Source organism: Halyomorpha halys, unplaced genomic scaffold (genome assembly GCF_000696795.3).
Source record: "Halyomorpha halys isolate HHAL.00 unplaced genomic scaffold, Hhal_1.1 Scaffold1014.1, whole genome shotgun sequence".
Classification (NCBI taxonomy): Eukaryota; Metazoa; Arthropoda; class Insecta; order Hemiptera; family Pentatomidae; genus Halyomorpha; species Halyomorpha halys.
The window spans coordinates 149043-167050 of NW_027116643.1; the positions used below are offsets into that span (position 1 = coordinate 149043).

Below are 18008 nucleotides of genomic sequence, written 5' to 3' on the forward strand. Positions count from 1 at the left end.
TGACTTTTTTTTTAAGTTCAATATTGATAAAGCATAATACAAAAACTTTCTAAAATATCTTACCAAGTTTTTTTTCTTACCATTAACTTTACCTCAAGTATAATTTGTAATTTAATTTCCAAATACAAGTATTATGACAATGCTTCTATTTGATATCTGACCCAGGGCTTACTTTATGGAGAAAAAAATGTAAAAAGATCAAACAAATTAGGCACTGATGTATGTATATATATTTAATAGAGAATGACACTGACAATAAAATAAACATCAATTTTAATTGAATGAACTGAAGAATTCACAAGTAATAGAGACCCTGAATAAAAAAAAAATTATAATTTCATAGAATATAAAAATTCATTACACCATTGAAACATTATAGGACTAATATATATTATAATATACTGTTACAATATTATTACTATTTCCATTATTGTTTACTTTATTATTAGATACTATTAAAATATTATATACAATATTACTATTTCCCTGTAATACATATACATTATATACTATTGTTGTGTTGATGTGGGTTGTAAGTTAACAGAAATGATTATTTGTAGATCACTAGTAGTTAATTTAACTGTCTTTTGTTTAACTGGTTACATTTTATTAAGATCATGCACTAAAATCTTATACTTCTGGCATTCTATCTACAGTTAGGCTCTAAGTTTTGTGCCCGCTCCAGTGGTATAGCACAGAGGGAGCAGTGAAGGTTGCCCACAACTATGATTCGGTTTGATTGAAATAAGCACTGAATTTTTCATTACTTCTTTTGTGACAAAACTGGGGAATCCCCTTTCTCTAAACAAATGTACAATAATGATATCTTGCTCTTTGCAGTGACTGACTACACTGTCTGTATTGACTTAGATTCACTGTATTTTATTTTGTGCTTGGAATGTTTATGACTAATATTCAACGAGAATGACTCCTATCATATCAAGAATAGTATTCAATATTGTATAATAACACCTGCAAATTAGATTACAGTACAGTCTCTTCAGGGAAGTTCGTGAGGTGATGCTTTGACAATTCAAAGAAATTTTATTAATGGATTGTCAGTCCTCCAATTCACATTAAGTTAATTGTATATATGTATGCGATTTACAAACTGTGATTTTAGGGTTCATTAGTATGTGTATTGATTGTTAAATTGTTGAAGTTTGTTGAAATATTGTATTGTATATATACTTTTACGAATTTTAGTCTTTTAAATTTAAATATCTAAGTAAGGGGTTGGTAAATGTTTTCTCTGCCTTGGGTGGTTGACATCCACGCCACTGTCCCACCCAACAAGTTGGCTAATTTGAAATTTTGGAGTATAATAAAAACAAATGCTTTTAAAAATGTCTGTTAATGTAATATCAATTTATTTCCTAATCGATAATTAGGTTTTAATATTGTTTTACACCTATATTCATTAAATGCTTTTCTTACAGGGATATCACATCTTTGATAATGATTTTAACCAGCAAAATACTAAAATAATGTGACAATAATGATCTTAATAGTATTTAGTTTTACTGTAAGATGAAAAAAAATTTTTTAATTAAAAATTGTAATTATTTACTACTTGATGAATTACATACAACTCATTATATATTCTTTAATTACAATACTAGCAATAATGGGTCCTTAAATAATGGAGTATGATATCTTTATTATTCTATATATGCACAATCATTTATCAATTTCACTAGCTGGTATTTTATTTAATACTTGGTTTGCTATTTGTATAAATACTGCTGATAATGCTTCTGAGACTGGCTCTCTTAGTTCATCTAAGAGTACTCCCCAGTTCTGATTAAGAAACTTATTCATATTTTCACCTGAAACATTAGTTCATTGATTAGTTATTTGTTATTATTAATGGTAAATTACCTGCATATTTTTTGAAGAAGCATTAGAAACTTGGAGTTTATATGTTAAGGAGGAGAGCGGTAGAATTTAATTTAGTAATTAAGCCACAAAAACTGGCTATTTAGATGAAGCATAAATAATAAATTTTCTGGATTATGAAACAAAAATTAATAATGTTCAGGAATAATGGAAGCAATATAAGGCATTGAGACAAATAACAGGTGTAGCAATACTATAGAAATACAAATGGATCTTGAGCCGCTGACAATTTATAGGGAAAAAGCCTTGTTAAATTATTTGGACAAAAAAGTGACCATGTAAAACATTAGAAAGAGAATAGTCATATATTTGATCATTTAAACAAAAATCATTCCTCACAATTGGAGATCAAGTAATAGAAAAGTATTACTTCTCTATCTAACTGCTCAGCTAGGGAACCATTTATCCTATATTCTTTCCAAGATCTGTCTTTGAACACTGCATTTTGCAGCCTGAGAGACAAACATTTTCTAATATAAAATGAATTTTAACTCATGATAGATGAAAACCATCCAAGGTCACATTGGTCACACTCTACTCCAATAAGTTTGGAGATAGAGCCTTAGGAGTGACGGCATTTGGATATTGGTCTCCACAGTGTTTTGAAGAGAAAGCAGGATTACTAGGAAGTACAACATTCTTTCTCTGATGCGGAAGTAAAATCAATCTTTCTGGCAGCTGGATGTTTCTTAACCTTATTAGGGTTATTCAATCATGTTGCACAGAATACCAACCCATTGAGGTGTTGCAAATAATAAAGCAGAACAACTGCCAAAAGTAGTGTGCATGCTTTATTATGTAGTAGACTTCAAAATCTTCTCCCATCAACAATCCAACTGAATATAAAAAATCGGAAAGCATTTTCGAATACAGTAAAAAAAAAAAAAAAAAAAGAAGAGAAAAGATGATAAGGACCAGTGGTGTAATCCTGAATTTTACAGTGTGGGAATGCTCACCATCTTCTGAGAATTGAATAACATCAAGTGATCCAGAATGCCCCCACCCCTTTCTGTTTCTGAAGGGCTCACTGATTTTTAGTTTTAGCGTTATATTCAGTGTGTAACCAAACTGTAAAAAAAGTAAGTAAGTTGTACTATCACTACCCAATACAATTTAAATAATTTACTGCTTTAATAATTACTCTAGTGGTTTCCAAGCAGTATATGAACGCCATTCCTTCCCCACTACACCACTGGTAAGGAACCCTTAAAAAAATACTGACCAGAGTATAAAAAATACTGTCCTACTGATAAAGGATTTTGTAGCTCATTTTTTACTTCTCCCTGGACTTCATTATTTCTAAGCCCACCTACCTGGAATGGTTATCAGATCTGTCTCAAAGGAATCCTTTTCATAGTTGATTTACCTATGGACTCAGTACACTCTTTGTATTGTTGTAGAAAATAAAAAAAATTGTGTCATGAGCATTAAGGAATACAAATGTAAATTACTTATTTGGTATGAGAGTACATAGAATTGTTTTTCAGGGAGGAGAAGGGGGATGGTTAAATAAGAGAAGGTAAGGATTACCCAAAATAAATAATTATCAAAATGCATAAATATTATGCAAAGTATATAATAAACACGTAAGTAATACTCAAAATATAAACCTAATGTTGGTGAATATGAAAATGATATTTTTTAATAAATTTAAATGGTAATATATTCCTCTGAATCTTCCATCTCCTCTTTCCCCCTTGAGTATGACAGTTTATTGTGTTGTCAGAAGAGAAATCAAAAATTATTCCATATAACCTGGCATAATAGGGGAAAAAAACTCTAAAAATGTAAAGAAAAACTAAACTCACCTAAGACTTTGTCGCCATTAAAAAGATTTTCAAGTCTGATGTACAACCTTTTAGGTTCCAATGGCACAGTGAGAGACTCCATATTGAAGTATTCTGTATTTCCTTTTTTTATTCTATTCCATTTACTTTCAATATTAAGTGACAAATCATCTGTGAATAAAGTTTCAAATACTCACACATACGTGAACATGTATATTTATACAATGGATAGTTCTATCTATTTTCTCATGTTATTTAATTATAACAATAGAATATATAAAAATTATATTTTCAATTGTTTCCATTTCATTTTAAGATTAAATTGTTTATAATGTATGCATTTCAATGCAGGCATGCTTTATAATTTAACCTCATGAACCAACCGATTTTTGGTTTGACCCTAGAATGATATACTGGGGTGTCACATACCCCAGCACTTTTTAAATTTTGAATAATTCGTACATGTATAGCTCTTTTGTTAAACCCTGCTATGTAAATAACTGTCATTCATAAAATAATTAATTCTGATTATCTGCTGCAATGTGTCAGTCTTGTTTTGCCATTTATTGTGATTTGAACTAGTCTTGGGGTATCTCACACCCCAGAGTGTCGTTAGTGTAAGTGTTCAGGATATCTCGCACCCCAGAGTGTCATCAGTGTTTGTGGCCAGGGTATCTCACACCCCAGTGTGTCGTTTGTGTGAGAGTGAAGAGAATATTCAATTCTAGTGAGCCAATTTGGTCAGGTTATCTTGCCTGAAGGAGTTCTGTGTTATTTTGAAGTTCCAAATCATTCAGGTAAGCTACTATAAACCTAATTTTGTTATGTAGTATTTTCACTTCAGTAATTAATGATCTGATATTTTAGGATGGCTGCTGCCAGCAAAACGTATTCGACCCCGGAAGAAATACAACAATTATTGTTGGAGTTAGATAAAGAGGAACAAATGCAAAAGGAATACTTTGGAGGTGAAGTCAGTAAAGATGATGATGGGGAGGTGCTATCTCAGGAGAATTCAGACAAAGAAGAAGAGGAAGATGTTAGTGATCCAAAAGGCCCTAAAGCGGGAAGGTTATCAATTATCAGGGATAAGAATGGACATAAGTGGAGTACTGAACCACCTTCGAGAAGCGGCAGAAAAAAAGAAAAAAATTTAGTACGACATTTGCCTAGGGGCCTGGCAAGAATATTTCCAGCCCTTTGGTGACGGTGTGGAACCTCTTATTTTCACCATATATAATAAGTGAAATTACAAAGTATACAAACAAAGAAATTCATAGAAGGCGTGACACGATCACTTCTGTGCAGTACAAAAATATACTGATGAGGTAGAGATTCGGGCATTTATTGGACTGTTTTTTATTTATTTATTATTTATATTTCAGGGCAGAATAAATCCGGTAAACTCTCATTAGAGGAGGTTTTCTCAATAAAAAGGGGCCATGCTTTATTTCGACACACCACACCCATGAATAGGTTCAGCTTCCTCTCATACTGCTGATATATACTGATATTTATATATAATACTGAGATTTGATGATAAACTAATTAGACAAGAGAGGAAGGCTAATGACAAAATGGCACCCAACCAACAATGCAAGATGATGCAATCATTGAAGAATCTGGTAAACCACAAGTCATACATGATTATAATTTAAATAAAGGATGAACAGATACTTTTGATCAAATGTGTAAGGGGTACTCAACGGCCAGAAAAACAAGGAGGTGGCCACTCTGTTTTTTTTTGGAATGTTGTATCATGTCAAGGTGAACAGTATGATATTGTTTACTCTGGTAAAGTGGGAAAATAAAATGAAACACAAAGACTTCCTTTTTGGTCTGGGATATTCACTTCTGAAACCCTGCCTAAAGAGGAGGCTACATGCAGAGGCACTTCGTCAGTCACTGCGCCTAGGTATTGATGACATTTTAGGAATAGATAGCTCAAATAAATCAATATACGATCTTGGAGAAACAAGTAAGGTGTTTTTTTTGTGAAAGGGGAAAGGACAGGAAGACGAAATTGACATGTCTGCAATGTAAGAGAGCTAGTTGCAATGAACACAGGGCGGCAATATGTCTGCAGTGCAGTGTGTGAAAGAGGTCCCTTCGGGGCCCCCACTATGTATTTTATTCATTTTTAATTTAAAAAATGACTTTTACACCTCGTTTTATGATTCACTTACTTCGTATTTATCTGTATTTAAGAGCCATACAAATAATTTTTTTTATTTAGGAACAACAATTAATTTTTATTCATTTTTTAGCTAGTTGGCTCGTAAAATTTTACAATATGTGGTTTTTGGTAGTACATATGTACATAATCCATTTTGAAATGATTTATTTTTGTTACCTAGACCCCTTAGTTGTTTTAAAATGCATTATAAGCATTGCAGGTTATATCACTTATATTTTATACCAATTCATATGTTGGGGTGTATCACACCCCAGAGTGTGAGATTTAGTTGACTTATAGAAGTGTGTCATTCTAAGATAAAGCTTAAAAGTTTTGTTTGCTTTGGTTTGTAAATAACTATAGTACAAAACAATTTTTTTTTTTGTTCGGTAAGCAAGTTTCTCTGAGAGCTCTGGGGATATAAAAATCTATGTTTTGTCAAAAATTTGTGCTTTAAACAAAAACTATTGGAGAAATAACATTTGGGATCTGATCTTATATGTCTGAAAGGATAAAGTATACCAAATTCTATCAAAATATGAGATTATGGTTGAAATGGTAAAGAATGAAGGATCATACATCATGTAGGAACATTATGTATAATTTGTATTAAGTGATTTTTAAAATAAAATTTATAACTACTATTCTTCACATTTACTCAACATACCTGTGTGACTATGCATAAATAAAATATGTAGTTTCACTGAAATTATTTAAAATATAGCAAGTTTTTTTAATTTTATTAATTATGTTAATTGCATCAATTCATAAAAATTCTGAGCTAAATACTTACCTAAAGTCAAATTTCCTTTTCCCTGGCCTGTAATGGGCAGGATCAATACTTTACCATCAACTTTATAGTTAGAAAGTACAACAATTTTTGGTACAGTTACCTTGACATTCATTGTCTTCCAGTCAGTTCTGAAAATTATTAAAATCCTTCCAGTTATTAAATACTTTTTAATAAATGTTATTGTTTAGGGTCGGTGAAGTGTGAGCATCAGAACAACACAGATGCATGTTGAACATTACCTGGCTTATTTATAGTTTATATTATGTATGTAAAGCTTGGGTATAATCAAATTTTTCCAATGTTTTGGGCATATTTTTGCAGTAGCATTACCGGCTTGACATAATATGGACATCAGCACTGTCTCCCATTCAACACACATCGCAATACCTTATACTACAGACAAAGGCCATCAACAGTACAAACTCTAGGGTAATCTTCAACAATTAGTATATTGTCCTTATAGGTAGCGAGGTTTTTTCTCTTACAATTGGAAATGGCAGTATCCATAAAGTTACAAATGATAATGGAGAACAACTGACATTTTTGGAGTAGCTAAAGACCTTGTAGCACTATGTCATATATCACAAGATAATACACCTTGACTTGGCACTCTAATGGTGGAATCACTATAAATCAGATTGATCTTGTCCTGGTAAGTAGGAGATTTTGATCTAATGTACAGAATGTGTGTAAACACTGAGGATTCAAAATCGACTAGGATCAATACCTGATCTCGCTAATCACTAAATGGCTCTTATACGTCTGAGAATATAATTTACCCACAGTAAAGGGAGACCTTTAGGCACAAAATATAAAAATTTAAAGATTCTGCCTATAACCAGCAATGCATTAAGTCTATCAAAGAGAAACTGTGAAGAACTTTTCCAATCTAACAATTAGCAAAATACTGGATTCTTGACATTACGGAGACCATTAGACAGAAGAACACTCTGGTTTGACTTGGAATGCAAACTGGCTACAGTTCAGAAAAATACAGCATATTGCATAATGATCTAGATTGGAAAAGTACAGAGATGAGAAAAGTATTGAAAATCTGTATATTTCATTTATAGGTAAGTGAAGGGAAAAACATATAGTTAAAATAATAGAAATAAATACTAATAGTTACTTAGTATCTTTCACTTGAAGCATTGAAATACCATGTACATCTGCATCCTCCAGACTGAGCTCCATGGAAACAGGTCCTCTGCCTTTGCTGAGCCCTATCTTGTTAATTCTCAGGGGGTCCAACGGCATCACCCCTAGTGATTTATCACCTATAAGCAAAGGCAATGTTAGCTATGAAGACAGAATAGATTTTTAGACAACCAATTATATTTTAAAAGACGAGATATTTTGGATTCAAACATGATTCCGAAATAGGAATCATTGGTGTCATAAATGGCACTACGTCCATCAGAAATTGTTTTTCCGGTCTCATATGAAAGAGAAATATTTATTTTTTGTGTTTACAGGTCTCGGCAGATATTGTAGGTCTTTTAAATGCTAAGTAGACCAAGTTTCAACGAGAATAGAAAAAATATGAATAGTAGAAATTATATCAGAGAATTTAACTCAGTCCGTTATTCTTCATTTCCGGAATTTGGTTATCCTTTTTTGAATTTTTACGGTCACGATACTATAAATAACATTGACTTTCAAAGTCCTAGAATGTTATCATTAAGAGCAATGGGAAAACTATAAATATTATGTTATGTTACATTGGGTGTATTCTACTATCTCTTTTTTGGTAAATGTCTGTTGTAAATTGTGGGTAGACAAACTTCACAATTTCTTATGAAATCCATTATTGTCCTCTTCATCTCCGCCAAAAGTACCTTCTCTTTAACACTTGCAGAACCTTAGGGATTCCACGGCGATTCGCCCTGGTGGCATGCTAGGGCCACATCTCTTTGTCGTTCATCTTCCGGGATGGTTTACAACATAAGCTTACAATCTCCATATATATGAATATACATTTTTGAAACTCGAAAATGAACAGCCGTTTGATCTTCCCCTAGTCTAGGGCATTTCCGAAGTAAAGATTGTGGGTTCTCTCAGGTCTTGAAGCATCCTTAAATGTTCTATGAATTTGATTACCCTCACCTCCGGCTGCGAGAAAATCGTCATGATTTTGCTCCTTCCATATCTATTATATTCTTATTTGAATAATCCAGTCGCCGAGATCTAATTACTAGGATCACTAGCCATCAACTGGACTATCGGATCGACATCCTCCACAATAACAGCCCAGCAACAGCGAGAACGTTTTGCATTGTTCTGGGTGTCATGTCCAATATCCGACCTCTTCCTATAGATTTAATCTTTAGTACTGCTTACGAAATTGAGCTGAGATTCATAAAAAAAAGTTACGTGCAAATCTTAAAAGTCAGTCATTGTGTTTCTTCCATTTTCCCTCTGCACCCCTTTTTGAGCATTCATTGCACGGACTAAGACCATAGTCACTTCACTTACTCCCTTGGCAAGCCCAATCGCTTGTTTTAAATCTTCCTAGCAAAGAATAATCGCTTGAGGAATTAACGTGATTGTTTCTCAGTTCATTATTTGAATTCAAATTTCATGCCTAAAATAATAAATAAAAGTACTCCATTCTGGTTCATACTGTTATTAATTATATAACGAATTGATTTCATTGTTTCAATTTTTAATGAGATAGAACCTTAAATTATTTTTCCCACTTGATAACCTATTCTTGGATGAAGCAGTAACTGTCTTAAACGTACGTGGCACGTATTAAGAAGTACTAAATCATTGTATTTCGTTTCTTTTATATCACAGGAAGACAATATTTATTTTTTCTCACAGTGATTTTTTACAGCACTCACAATGATTGTACTTCAGCATTTATGAATGAAATAATTACAACTTGAAATGGCTTACAAGAAAAAGTAATCTTAAAAATATTTTCTAGAACTTACCTTTGACCAGACTCTTTATTGCCTTTTCTATTTCCTTGCTCAGGCAATCAGAAAATTTAGGGTCCGACTTACTGCAAGCTTTCCAGCCCTTCGCTGTAATAAAAAAACTTTGGAGATCATCAGATCATTCGATAAAGAAAAACTTGATATGTTACATTGAAATTCTAAATTCGGTACTGAATATAATGGAATTTTGAGGAATTATTTTAATTCCTTAATTAATACTTTAATTAACAAATTCACTAAAACTCAATTGAAATTAAAAATGAAATATTTGGTTGTTTATCTTATTATTATTTATTTTTTTTACCTATTCAGATTTTAAAACTGAGATTCAGATTCATGCTGGACACTTTTTGAACCAACGCATCATTAAGTCGTAATTTGCCAAAAATTAAATTTACTGTTTTTGACTATTTTCGTGCAAACGATGCGGAAAAAGGAATAAACCTAAAGAAAAAAATCGTTTGAGATTTCAATTTTCCGTAAGAATCCATCATCACAATTGATACATCAATGGATGTAGGGATTGAGGCTCATCATCATTATCGGAAGGTTGAGGAAACTCGAATAATTATGTCGAATTGTTTATGGGAAATCTAATTTTGAAACGATTTTATTCTTTTACCGCTTGCATCTAAATTACCAAAAACAATGGGACATAATTTGTGTTTTTTTTCTGATTCAGGCCTTAAGGGCTAGTAGGATAAAAAAAAGTGTCCAGTTTGAATTCATCATACAATTGTAAATGCTATGAGAATCTTAAAAAAAAAAAAGAAAAGTGCCTTGTTCAATTCAAAATGCCTGAGTCATAAAAATAGCTTAAAATTTTACAGTAGCTAGAAGTAAGTATAATGTAATTTCTGTCAAAGGATTCTTACCTAACAATATTTTAAAAGTTTCTACGAAACCAATATATTTGTTCTAAAATAACGATAAATCATGATCATGAGTATTAATTTACGGAAGTATCATGGAAACTAATATTCTTAGGAAAATAATCACTGCAAATTAATTTATGATGCCTTTAACGAGTTCAATCTGAATCATAATAAAGCTCTACGTTCAATATTTTCCAAGATACAGTGTTTTAAACTCCAATTTTCCCCCTATCGACTATTGGTATTAGGTATTGTAATCTGGTGGGAGGAAATAGTACGGCAAGGAGGCCTCTTGGTTCTTTTTGCCAATTCCTGGCGGCTACCAGAATTACTACTAAGTACTACCGAATGTGGGAGTGTCAAGATTAATTTCTCAGAACCACCGAGAAATAAATATTAACGGAACCAGGCGGGAATTGAACCCACAACGTTCCGAATCAGGCGCTCTGAGAACTATGCTCCTACCTGCACATCCGTCACGTACCTCCTACCTACTAGGAACAATATTGTGTGAATTTATTATAACAAAACTCCAATGGTTAGGAAGACATTCATTATAAAATATGTATGGTGTACTTAAGAAGCTACAAATTGAGCCCTAATAGATTCCTTTACGTCCAATTGTTCCTGAGTATTGAACTTTTCTCAAGATATCATTTTCAATGTATGTTGCATAATGACAAAAATAATAATAAGCACCTCTGAAGAAATAAGAATGCTTAATATTAATAACTCATTAATAATTAATTTATACAAGGAAGATGGTACGGATGCGGTTAAAGAAAAAAAACTCAAATAGTAATTAAACTATTTAATGAGAGCCTAAAATTTCCTCATTATTTGGGGAAAATATGGGTGAAAAGATGAGGAATATTAGACGTTCAGAGTTCTATTAGATTTCAAATCCTAAGCATATTTACTCTACATTGATTAAAAGTGTAATGTTTGTTTTCATGCGTTAGTTAGTTTTCGTAATATTGTGCACTTAAAGAAAAATGAGTTATAATTTTAATCTTTTTCTTGAATAAAATAAACTTGTGTGGAGCGTACTAGAAATAGTTAAATACCTACAATTCAGACACATTTACTCTTCCTGTAGTTCAGTCTAAATAAAAAATTGATTCATTTTCTGACCGTAAATTCTACACTCTCCAAAGAAAAGTTATTTTGATGGTTTATAAGTTTACAAAAACAAAAGCTGGATCTATTAATGGGTGTATTTTTTACTTCTGGACGTAAGAAAAATCAATAAAAAAGAAAATTTTGAAATTCATTTATAGTAAATGGGTTTCTAGGTATAAACTAGAGAGATCATAGCCGGGGAGATATAGGTCTTTAAAAATCTAAGGTGGTATATATCTTATGTAATACATATCACAACTTTATAACATACACATATAATAAATAACACACATTCATAAATTACGTAATAAAACCATTTAAATTTTACTAATTTATGATTTAATGATGAATACAATAAATGATTTACGCAAAGCATATACATTTTATTGATCAGGTTGGATCATCCAACGTTGGCAAAATAATCCGGTTAAATAATCCGCAGTGTAGACTGATTTGATTTATATTATTATAATTTTTAAGATATCCAAATACACTCTTTAAAATGTAATAATATTTCAATAGAAAGAAATGGAATGAGCATCGTCATAGCATTCCAAAAAAAGAAACAGGGATAAGAAAACTAAAACATAATCAACTAGTAATACTTTAGGAGTCATTGAATATAAACCAAGAAATATAGAAAAGTCTGTTCCCCATGTAGTGGTAAACCTTTTACAATATTTTTTTCAAACAGCTTTAAAGCAGATTTTATTGAAAGAAATTAGTTTAAGTTACGTATAGATTAACTTTTTACTAGACTATTAAGTGCAAAGTTGAAGAAAATGTAAAAGGTTAAAAAAATTAACAATACCAACAAAAGATAAATAATGGTGTTGTTATGACCAGGCGAAAATCCAATCAAATCAATCTTCTAAATATTGTAGTGATCATTCGTGGATGAATATGTATATTGGACCACCCTTTATGTAAGTTTCAATATATATATATATATATATATATATATATATAAGATATACTCACGCAAAGCACCGAAGGCTGTGGCACAGGCACAAAGCAAGATCAGAAGACGCAACATGTCTGCAGCTGAAGGGTCCTGAAGGAGCAAGATATTGTAATAGGTATCCCCACTCTACCATCTCGGACGTATGGACTCATCTTAACTCACTTCATGATTGGTTTTCAACTCCAAGGAGAAGAAAAGTACCGATTTACGTAAATATGTGGAAGAAGTTATCATGTGGTGTAAATCTACTTTGGGAAAGTAATGTTGAAACCAACTAGAGTGACTTATTCTTCTTGTTCCTTACATAGAAATGATCAGCATAATGTGGTGTTTATTAGAACTTCCTCAAGGAAATTTCATTACACAAGTAGTCAAATGAGAGGAAGAAGTTTCGATTGATTCACAAGTTCTGTATAGGGCGTCTGTTTTATTGCTGCAAACGCCATCTTTACTGAGCCCGGGGCCTCCTAACTACTTTTTTTTTCCCGATCCCTCTAAAACAGAAATAAAAAGTGAATCAGAGCATTACTGTGGAAAAAGAAAAACTAATTCCTGTTGGGTCTTTCCTTTTACTACCTTTGGTATATTAAGGTTACCTGTTATGTTTATTTGTTATATATGAGATATCCATTCTAAAAGGTGCTATTTTGAGTCCGGAGGTGAGGGGCCTCCTGTCCTAACTACTAAGATAGACAATATTATTAGAAGAATATGCAATGGACATTTTTTCAACCCAAGTAACCAGGCTCTTACAAGTTTGATTATCTGTTAGTGTTCACAATTGCAGTGTGTAGACTAGTAATCTAGATAGAAGTTGCGGCAATAATTCTTTTTTTCTTTATTGGGATAATAAAATCTGCCACACTCAGCAATAAGTATTAAGGTTGTAAGTACTCAATCATACCATAATGTACTCAATTAATGTTAAATCAAAATCTAGTGCAATGCGCGCATCACAAAACTTTTACTTACCACCCTAAATACTTCGCCAAGTTTTGTGTAGGTTTGTTGAAGTTATCAGTATTTTGATATTTAACGAAAAAAAGAAAATCTAAAGACCAGGAAGGCGAAAATTATGAACAAAAATTTTGTATTTTTTTGTTTCTATAATGCAGTGAAAATAAATTTTGTTTCTGCCAACAATTTAACAAAATATTACGAAACCATAATACAATCGGGTAAGATCGTATTGTCTCGGCTTTTCCCGTTCGAATCGGATGTAACTATTTTTCTTTTTCTGTCTTTTAATTATTCATAAAATTATTTGATATTTTTATTTATCTGTCGTTTATTGTTATTTACAATAAGAACTACTTATTCTTTTTTAACATCCAAGGCGCTTTAAATCCACCTTAAATGTATAATTTCGCATAAAACAAGGTTGTACAATTTACAAGACACGAGGTGAGATAGCGCGTATCACAATAAGTGTTAATTCTGATTACTGGCATTACAGTGTCCCCTAAATCGTAATCAAACCGTAACTTTATTTCATTATTATATTCGAATATTTGTTTGTTTTTTCTTTTGACAATAATTTGTATAAAATCATTTAGTGGGCGATAATTGGATAAGTTTATTTAAGTAACATATTTGACCAAACCCAATCATTAAAACTATATGGGGGTTTTATGAGTATTATGATAACTGAATAGATAATGATTTTTGCAGAAAAGGTAATTTGTATTGGTGAGAAAATTCACAATTTTATTCACAATGAAAATGTTACCAGCATATAAACAGAGTTTACGTTTTCCTCTTTTTATTTATAAAAGGAAATAAACATAAAATTCTTGAACCTATAAACAAATTGATATTTTAAATTAAGTTTATGCTTAAATCGGCTGAACGAAATGTGATTTTAATTTAAGAAATTGACGTTGTTTTTTTTCTTGAAATTCAGTAAATTTAGTATCTGTTATAAACCGGTTCATAAAATTAAAATTGGTATCTGCAATTTGAAGAACACGTTTAGCTTAGATTAAAAGTAAGGTTCGTTCAAAATCAATAAATATTTCGAAGAGTAATCTGAATCGATAAGTAAACTATAATAGTTTATATTGTATATTATTAATTAGTTTACAGTTTTTTTAAAAGTCATACTTCTCCAATGTGACATTTCTTGTTTATTTTTATATCGTGGGCGTCAGTAATTAAAATTTGTAAAATAGTGGTAGTAGGTAAGTCGTAGATAGAGTGAGACCTAAAAAGTTTTCGAAACGTATTTAAGAAATAAATTGAAAGAAAGAGTTTTTATTGTGTTTTGGCGTAGCTACAATATGGTGTAAAAAGTTAATATTTATGAATTTAAACAAAAACTAGCCAACAATGCAGTCTGTATTATGTATGATTCGATTAATAATAAATATAAACTAATGTATTTAAATTATACATTTTTGCTAGCTCATGAATATCTAATCCTCTGAGCCTTATTAAAAAAAATAATTTAAGAATTAACTACTTAATGTTTTAATTTAAAAAAAAACATAGTGTGTAGGACTACAATATTATAAAAGATGTCTATAAAGTGGCACTTCCGGTCGGTCAATTTTATCAAAAAAGTTATCACATCCCAGACCATATACCCGCCCTAAATTGTTATTACTTCTCAGACCAATTACCCGTCCTAAATTGTCATCAAATCCCAGACCATATACCCGCCCTAAATTGTTATCACATCTCAGACCAATTACCCGCCCTAAATTGTCATCAAATCCCAGACCAATTACCCGTCCTAAATTGTCATCAAATCCCAGACCATATACCCGCCCTAAATTGTTATCACATCTCAGACCAATTACCCGCCCTAAATTGTCATCAAATCCCAGACCATATACCCGCCCTAAATTGTTATCACATCCCAGACTGAATTATGAATATCTTCCTAACCATAGGAGTTTTCTTGACATAAAAAAAAAAAAAAAAATGGAGTTTAAAAAACTCGGAGATACAGTTTTTTAAAATGCATTTTTTTTTTTGTGGCTGTGTCAGTACCATTTACGTGTTGTGCCAGTAACCGCACAAAAACACGTACCATTTTGCGTGACTAGATGTTTTGGACTATGAGGACCTCAAACCAAGTAATTTCGTCAAATATTCCAATTCGAAATATTTTCCCTTACTATATATTCCATATATTGGTGTGTGAAAGAATAAAATTTATACAAATTTCTAATTAAAAACAAGCATTTGGTTCTCATTAATTAAAATTCTCACAACTTAAAGGTTGAAAAAAGTGAATTTGTAATTGAAGTTACAAATATTATCATTACTTTTTAACCTTCAAATCAAATAAGTACTTTTTATAACAATATAGTACTTAGCGTCTTATTATTCTCGACAATAATAGACTCTTAGCCTGTATCGAAGGCAATTTGCACATATATAAATATATTTGAGGTTCTTGTTGATTAGTCAAAAATGCAACAGCTATTATGAGATAAGGTTTCGTGATTTTATTGTTCCCTTTTTCGATCCCTAAATAACATATTTATAATAATAATAATAACTTTTATTATTACTTTATTTATTGATAACTATTAGTACAATGACAGTGCTGTTTCAACCTTCGAGGTGGATTGTAAGGATGGGTGGAACTGGAAGGATTGAACCAAAGGATTAGGGTGATTATAAAGGTTTTTATGGAATTTTGAGAATGTGGTTGGTATGAGGTCAAGGACAAAAGGGATTCTGTTGGAAACGTGATTAGGTGAATTGACTATGGATTTTGGATTTTGGAGTTCTAAGGATTTTGGACTGAAAATATTGGATACGTTTGATGTTCGAAGGTTTATCTGTTCCTTAAAGTTCAAGTCCGTAGGTCCAGATAGGTCTGAGGATAGTCTTATAAATTAGTAGTTTGTTTTCTATTGAGAGATTAGAGGTCCTGCTGAGCAGTCGGAAAAGTTGGCTGAATCGTCTGTTTAGATCTTGTCTTTTAAGTCTACTATGTTGGTTCCAGGTGATCTTTTGTCTAGTATGAATCAAAGATATCGCACTGAGTCGGATCTGGGTAAAGGAATATTATAAAAAGTATGAGGTGGACAGAAGCTGCGGCAGAGGGTGAAAGTCTTATGAGTGCATTTCGATTCATTAACTTTAATCCGCTATTGATTCATAATTATAATAGATTAAAATTAAAAGTCACGAAATATTGCCTCAATATAGTTGTTTCATTATTGGGTTATCCTCAAAAATCTCATATATATGTATAAATATTTTTATAGGCATATCCGACCATCGAGATCTTTAGTCGGGCGGTATGGCCTTTTTTGTTCTTTCTGACATTGCTTGGGAGAGAGTCTCCAAACCTCACGTTGCTATGAATGAGGGTTTTCACTAAACTTCTCATAGCTCTATCACTTTTGAGCCAATTTGACATTTTCCTCCCAAATGATTTACTCAGGTTCAAATTAAAATTTAAATATGTACCAATCCTTGATTCCAACCACATAATCCCAGATCACCAGTTTGGATTCCGAACATCCCACTCCACTATCCAGCATCGTGTGGTCGAAGTAGTCTCGTCTTCATTGGAGCGCGGAGTGTACTGCTCGGGAGTCTTTCTTGATGTAGAACAGGCTTTTGATCGAGTCTGGCACCCAGGACTGCTATACAAGATCCGTAAATTCCTACCCCCTACATATTATCTCATTATCCGTTCTTATTTCTCAGACAGGTTATTTCAAGTAAATCACAACAGCGCTTATTCATCCCTGTTTCCTCAGTCTGCTGGTGTACCTCAGAGTAGTATACTTGCTCCTATCCTTTATACAGTTTTTACAGCTGACATCTCAACCCATCCTAACACTATTCTCACCACGTATGCCCATGACACATGCCTATTGTCAGAGAATAATGATCCTTCCATTGTATCCCAATCCCTCCAATCCCATATCACCACCCTCGAAGAATGGTGCCAAAACTGGAGGATTAAAATAAATTCCAATAAATCCTACCAAATCTCATTTACCCTTCGTCGTAAACCTTCGTCTTGCCCTACAGTATCTTTTAATAATACCCCACTTATTCCTGTTGAACAGATCCGTTACTTAGGACTCAATCTGGACAAACGACTGACATGGATCCTCATACAAGACTGAAAAGACAGGAAACTGCTCGTCGATTCCGACTATTACAAAATTTACTAGACAAACGGTCCAAACTTTCAATCCATTACTAAAGACTCATCTACATGACCATTATAAGGCCTATTTGGACATACGATCCTGAGCTATGGGGCTCCACTAAACCATCTAATTCCTCTCGAATCCAATCCTTACAGTCCAAAATCCTTCGAAAAATCCTTAATTCTCCTTACTTTGTCACAAATCAAATCATCCATCAGGACCTCAATGTCCCCTATGCTGCCGATTTGGCCAGAACCAAATACTAATCCTTCCATAATAAACTTCCTAACCACCCAAACCAACTCGTTTCTAACCTGG

At 32.3% G+C, this 18008-nt stretch overlaps 1 protein-coding gene across 1 annotated transcript; it reads right to left on the reverse strand.

Annotated features, from left to right (window-relative positions):
* Positions 1 to 207: 207 nt before the first annotated feature.
* LOC106687801 (protein takeout) lies at positions 208 to 12737 on the reverse strand. Its single transcript, XM_014431896.2, has 6 exons — positions 12579 to 12737; positions 9595 to 9687; positions 7785 to 7932; positions 6656 to 6783; positions 3708 to 3857; positions 208 to 1829 (listed from the first exon to the last, which is right to left on the reverse strand). Exons 1-6 carry the CDS (start codon positions 12631 to 12633, stop codon positions 1681 to 1683), a joined length of 723 nt encoding a protein of 240 aa, XP_014287382.1. The 5' UTR covers positions 12634 to 12737; the 3' UTR covers positions 208 to 1680.
* Positions 12738 to 18008: the final 5271 nt, after the last annotated feature.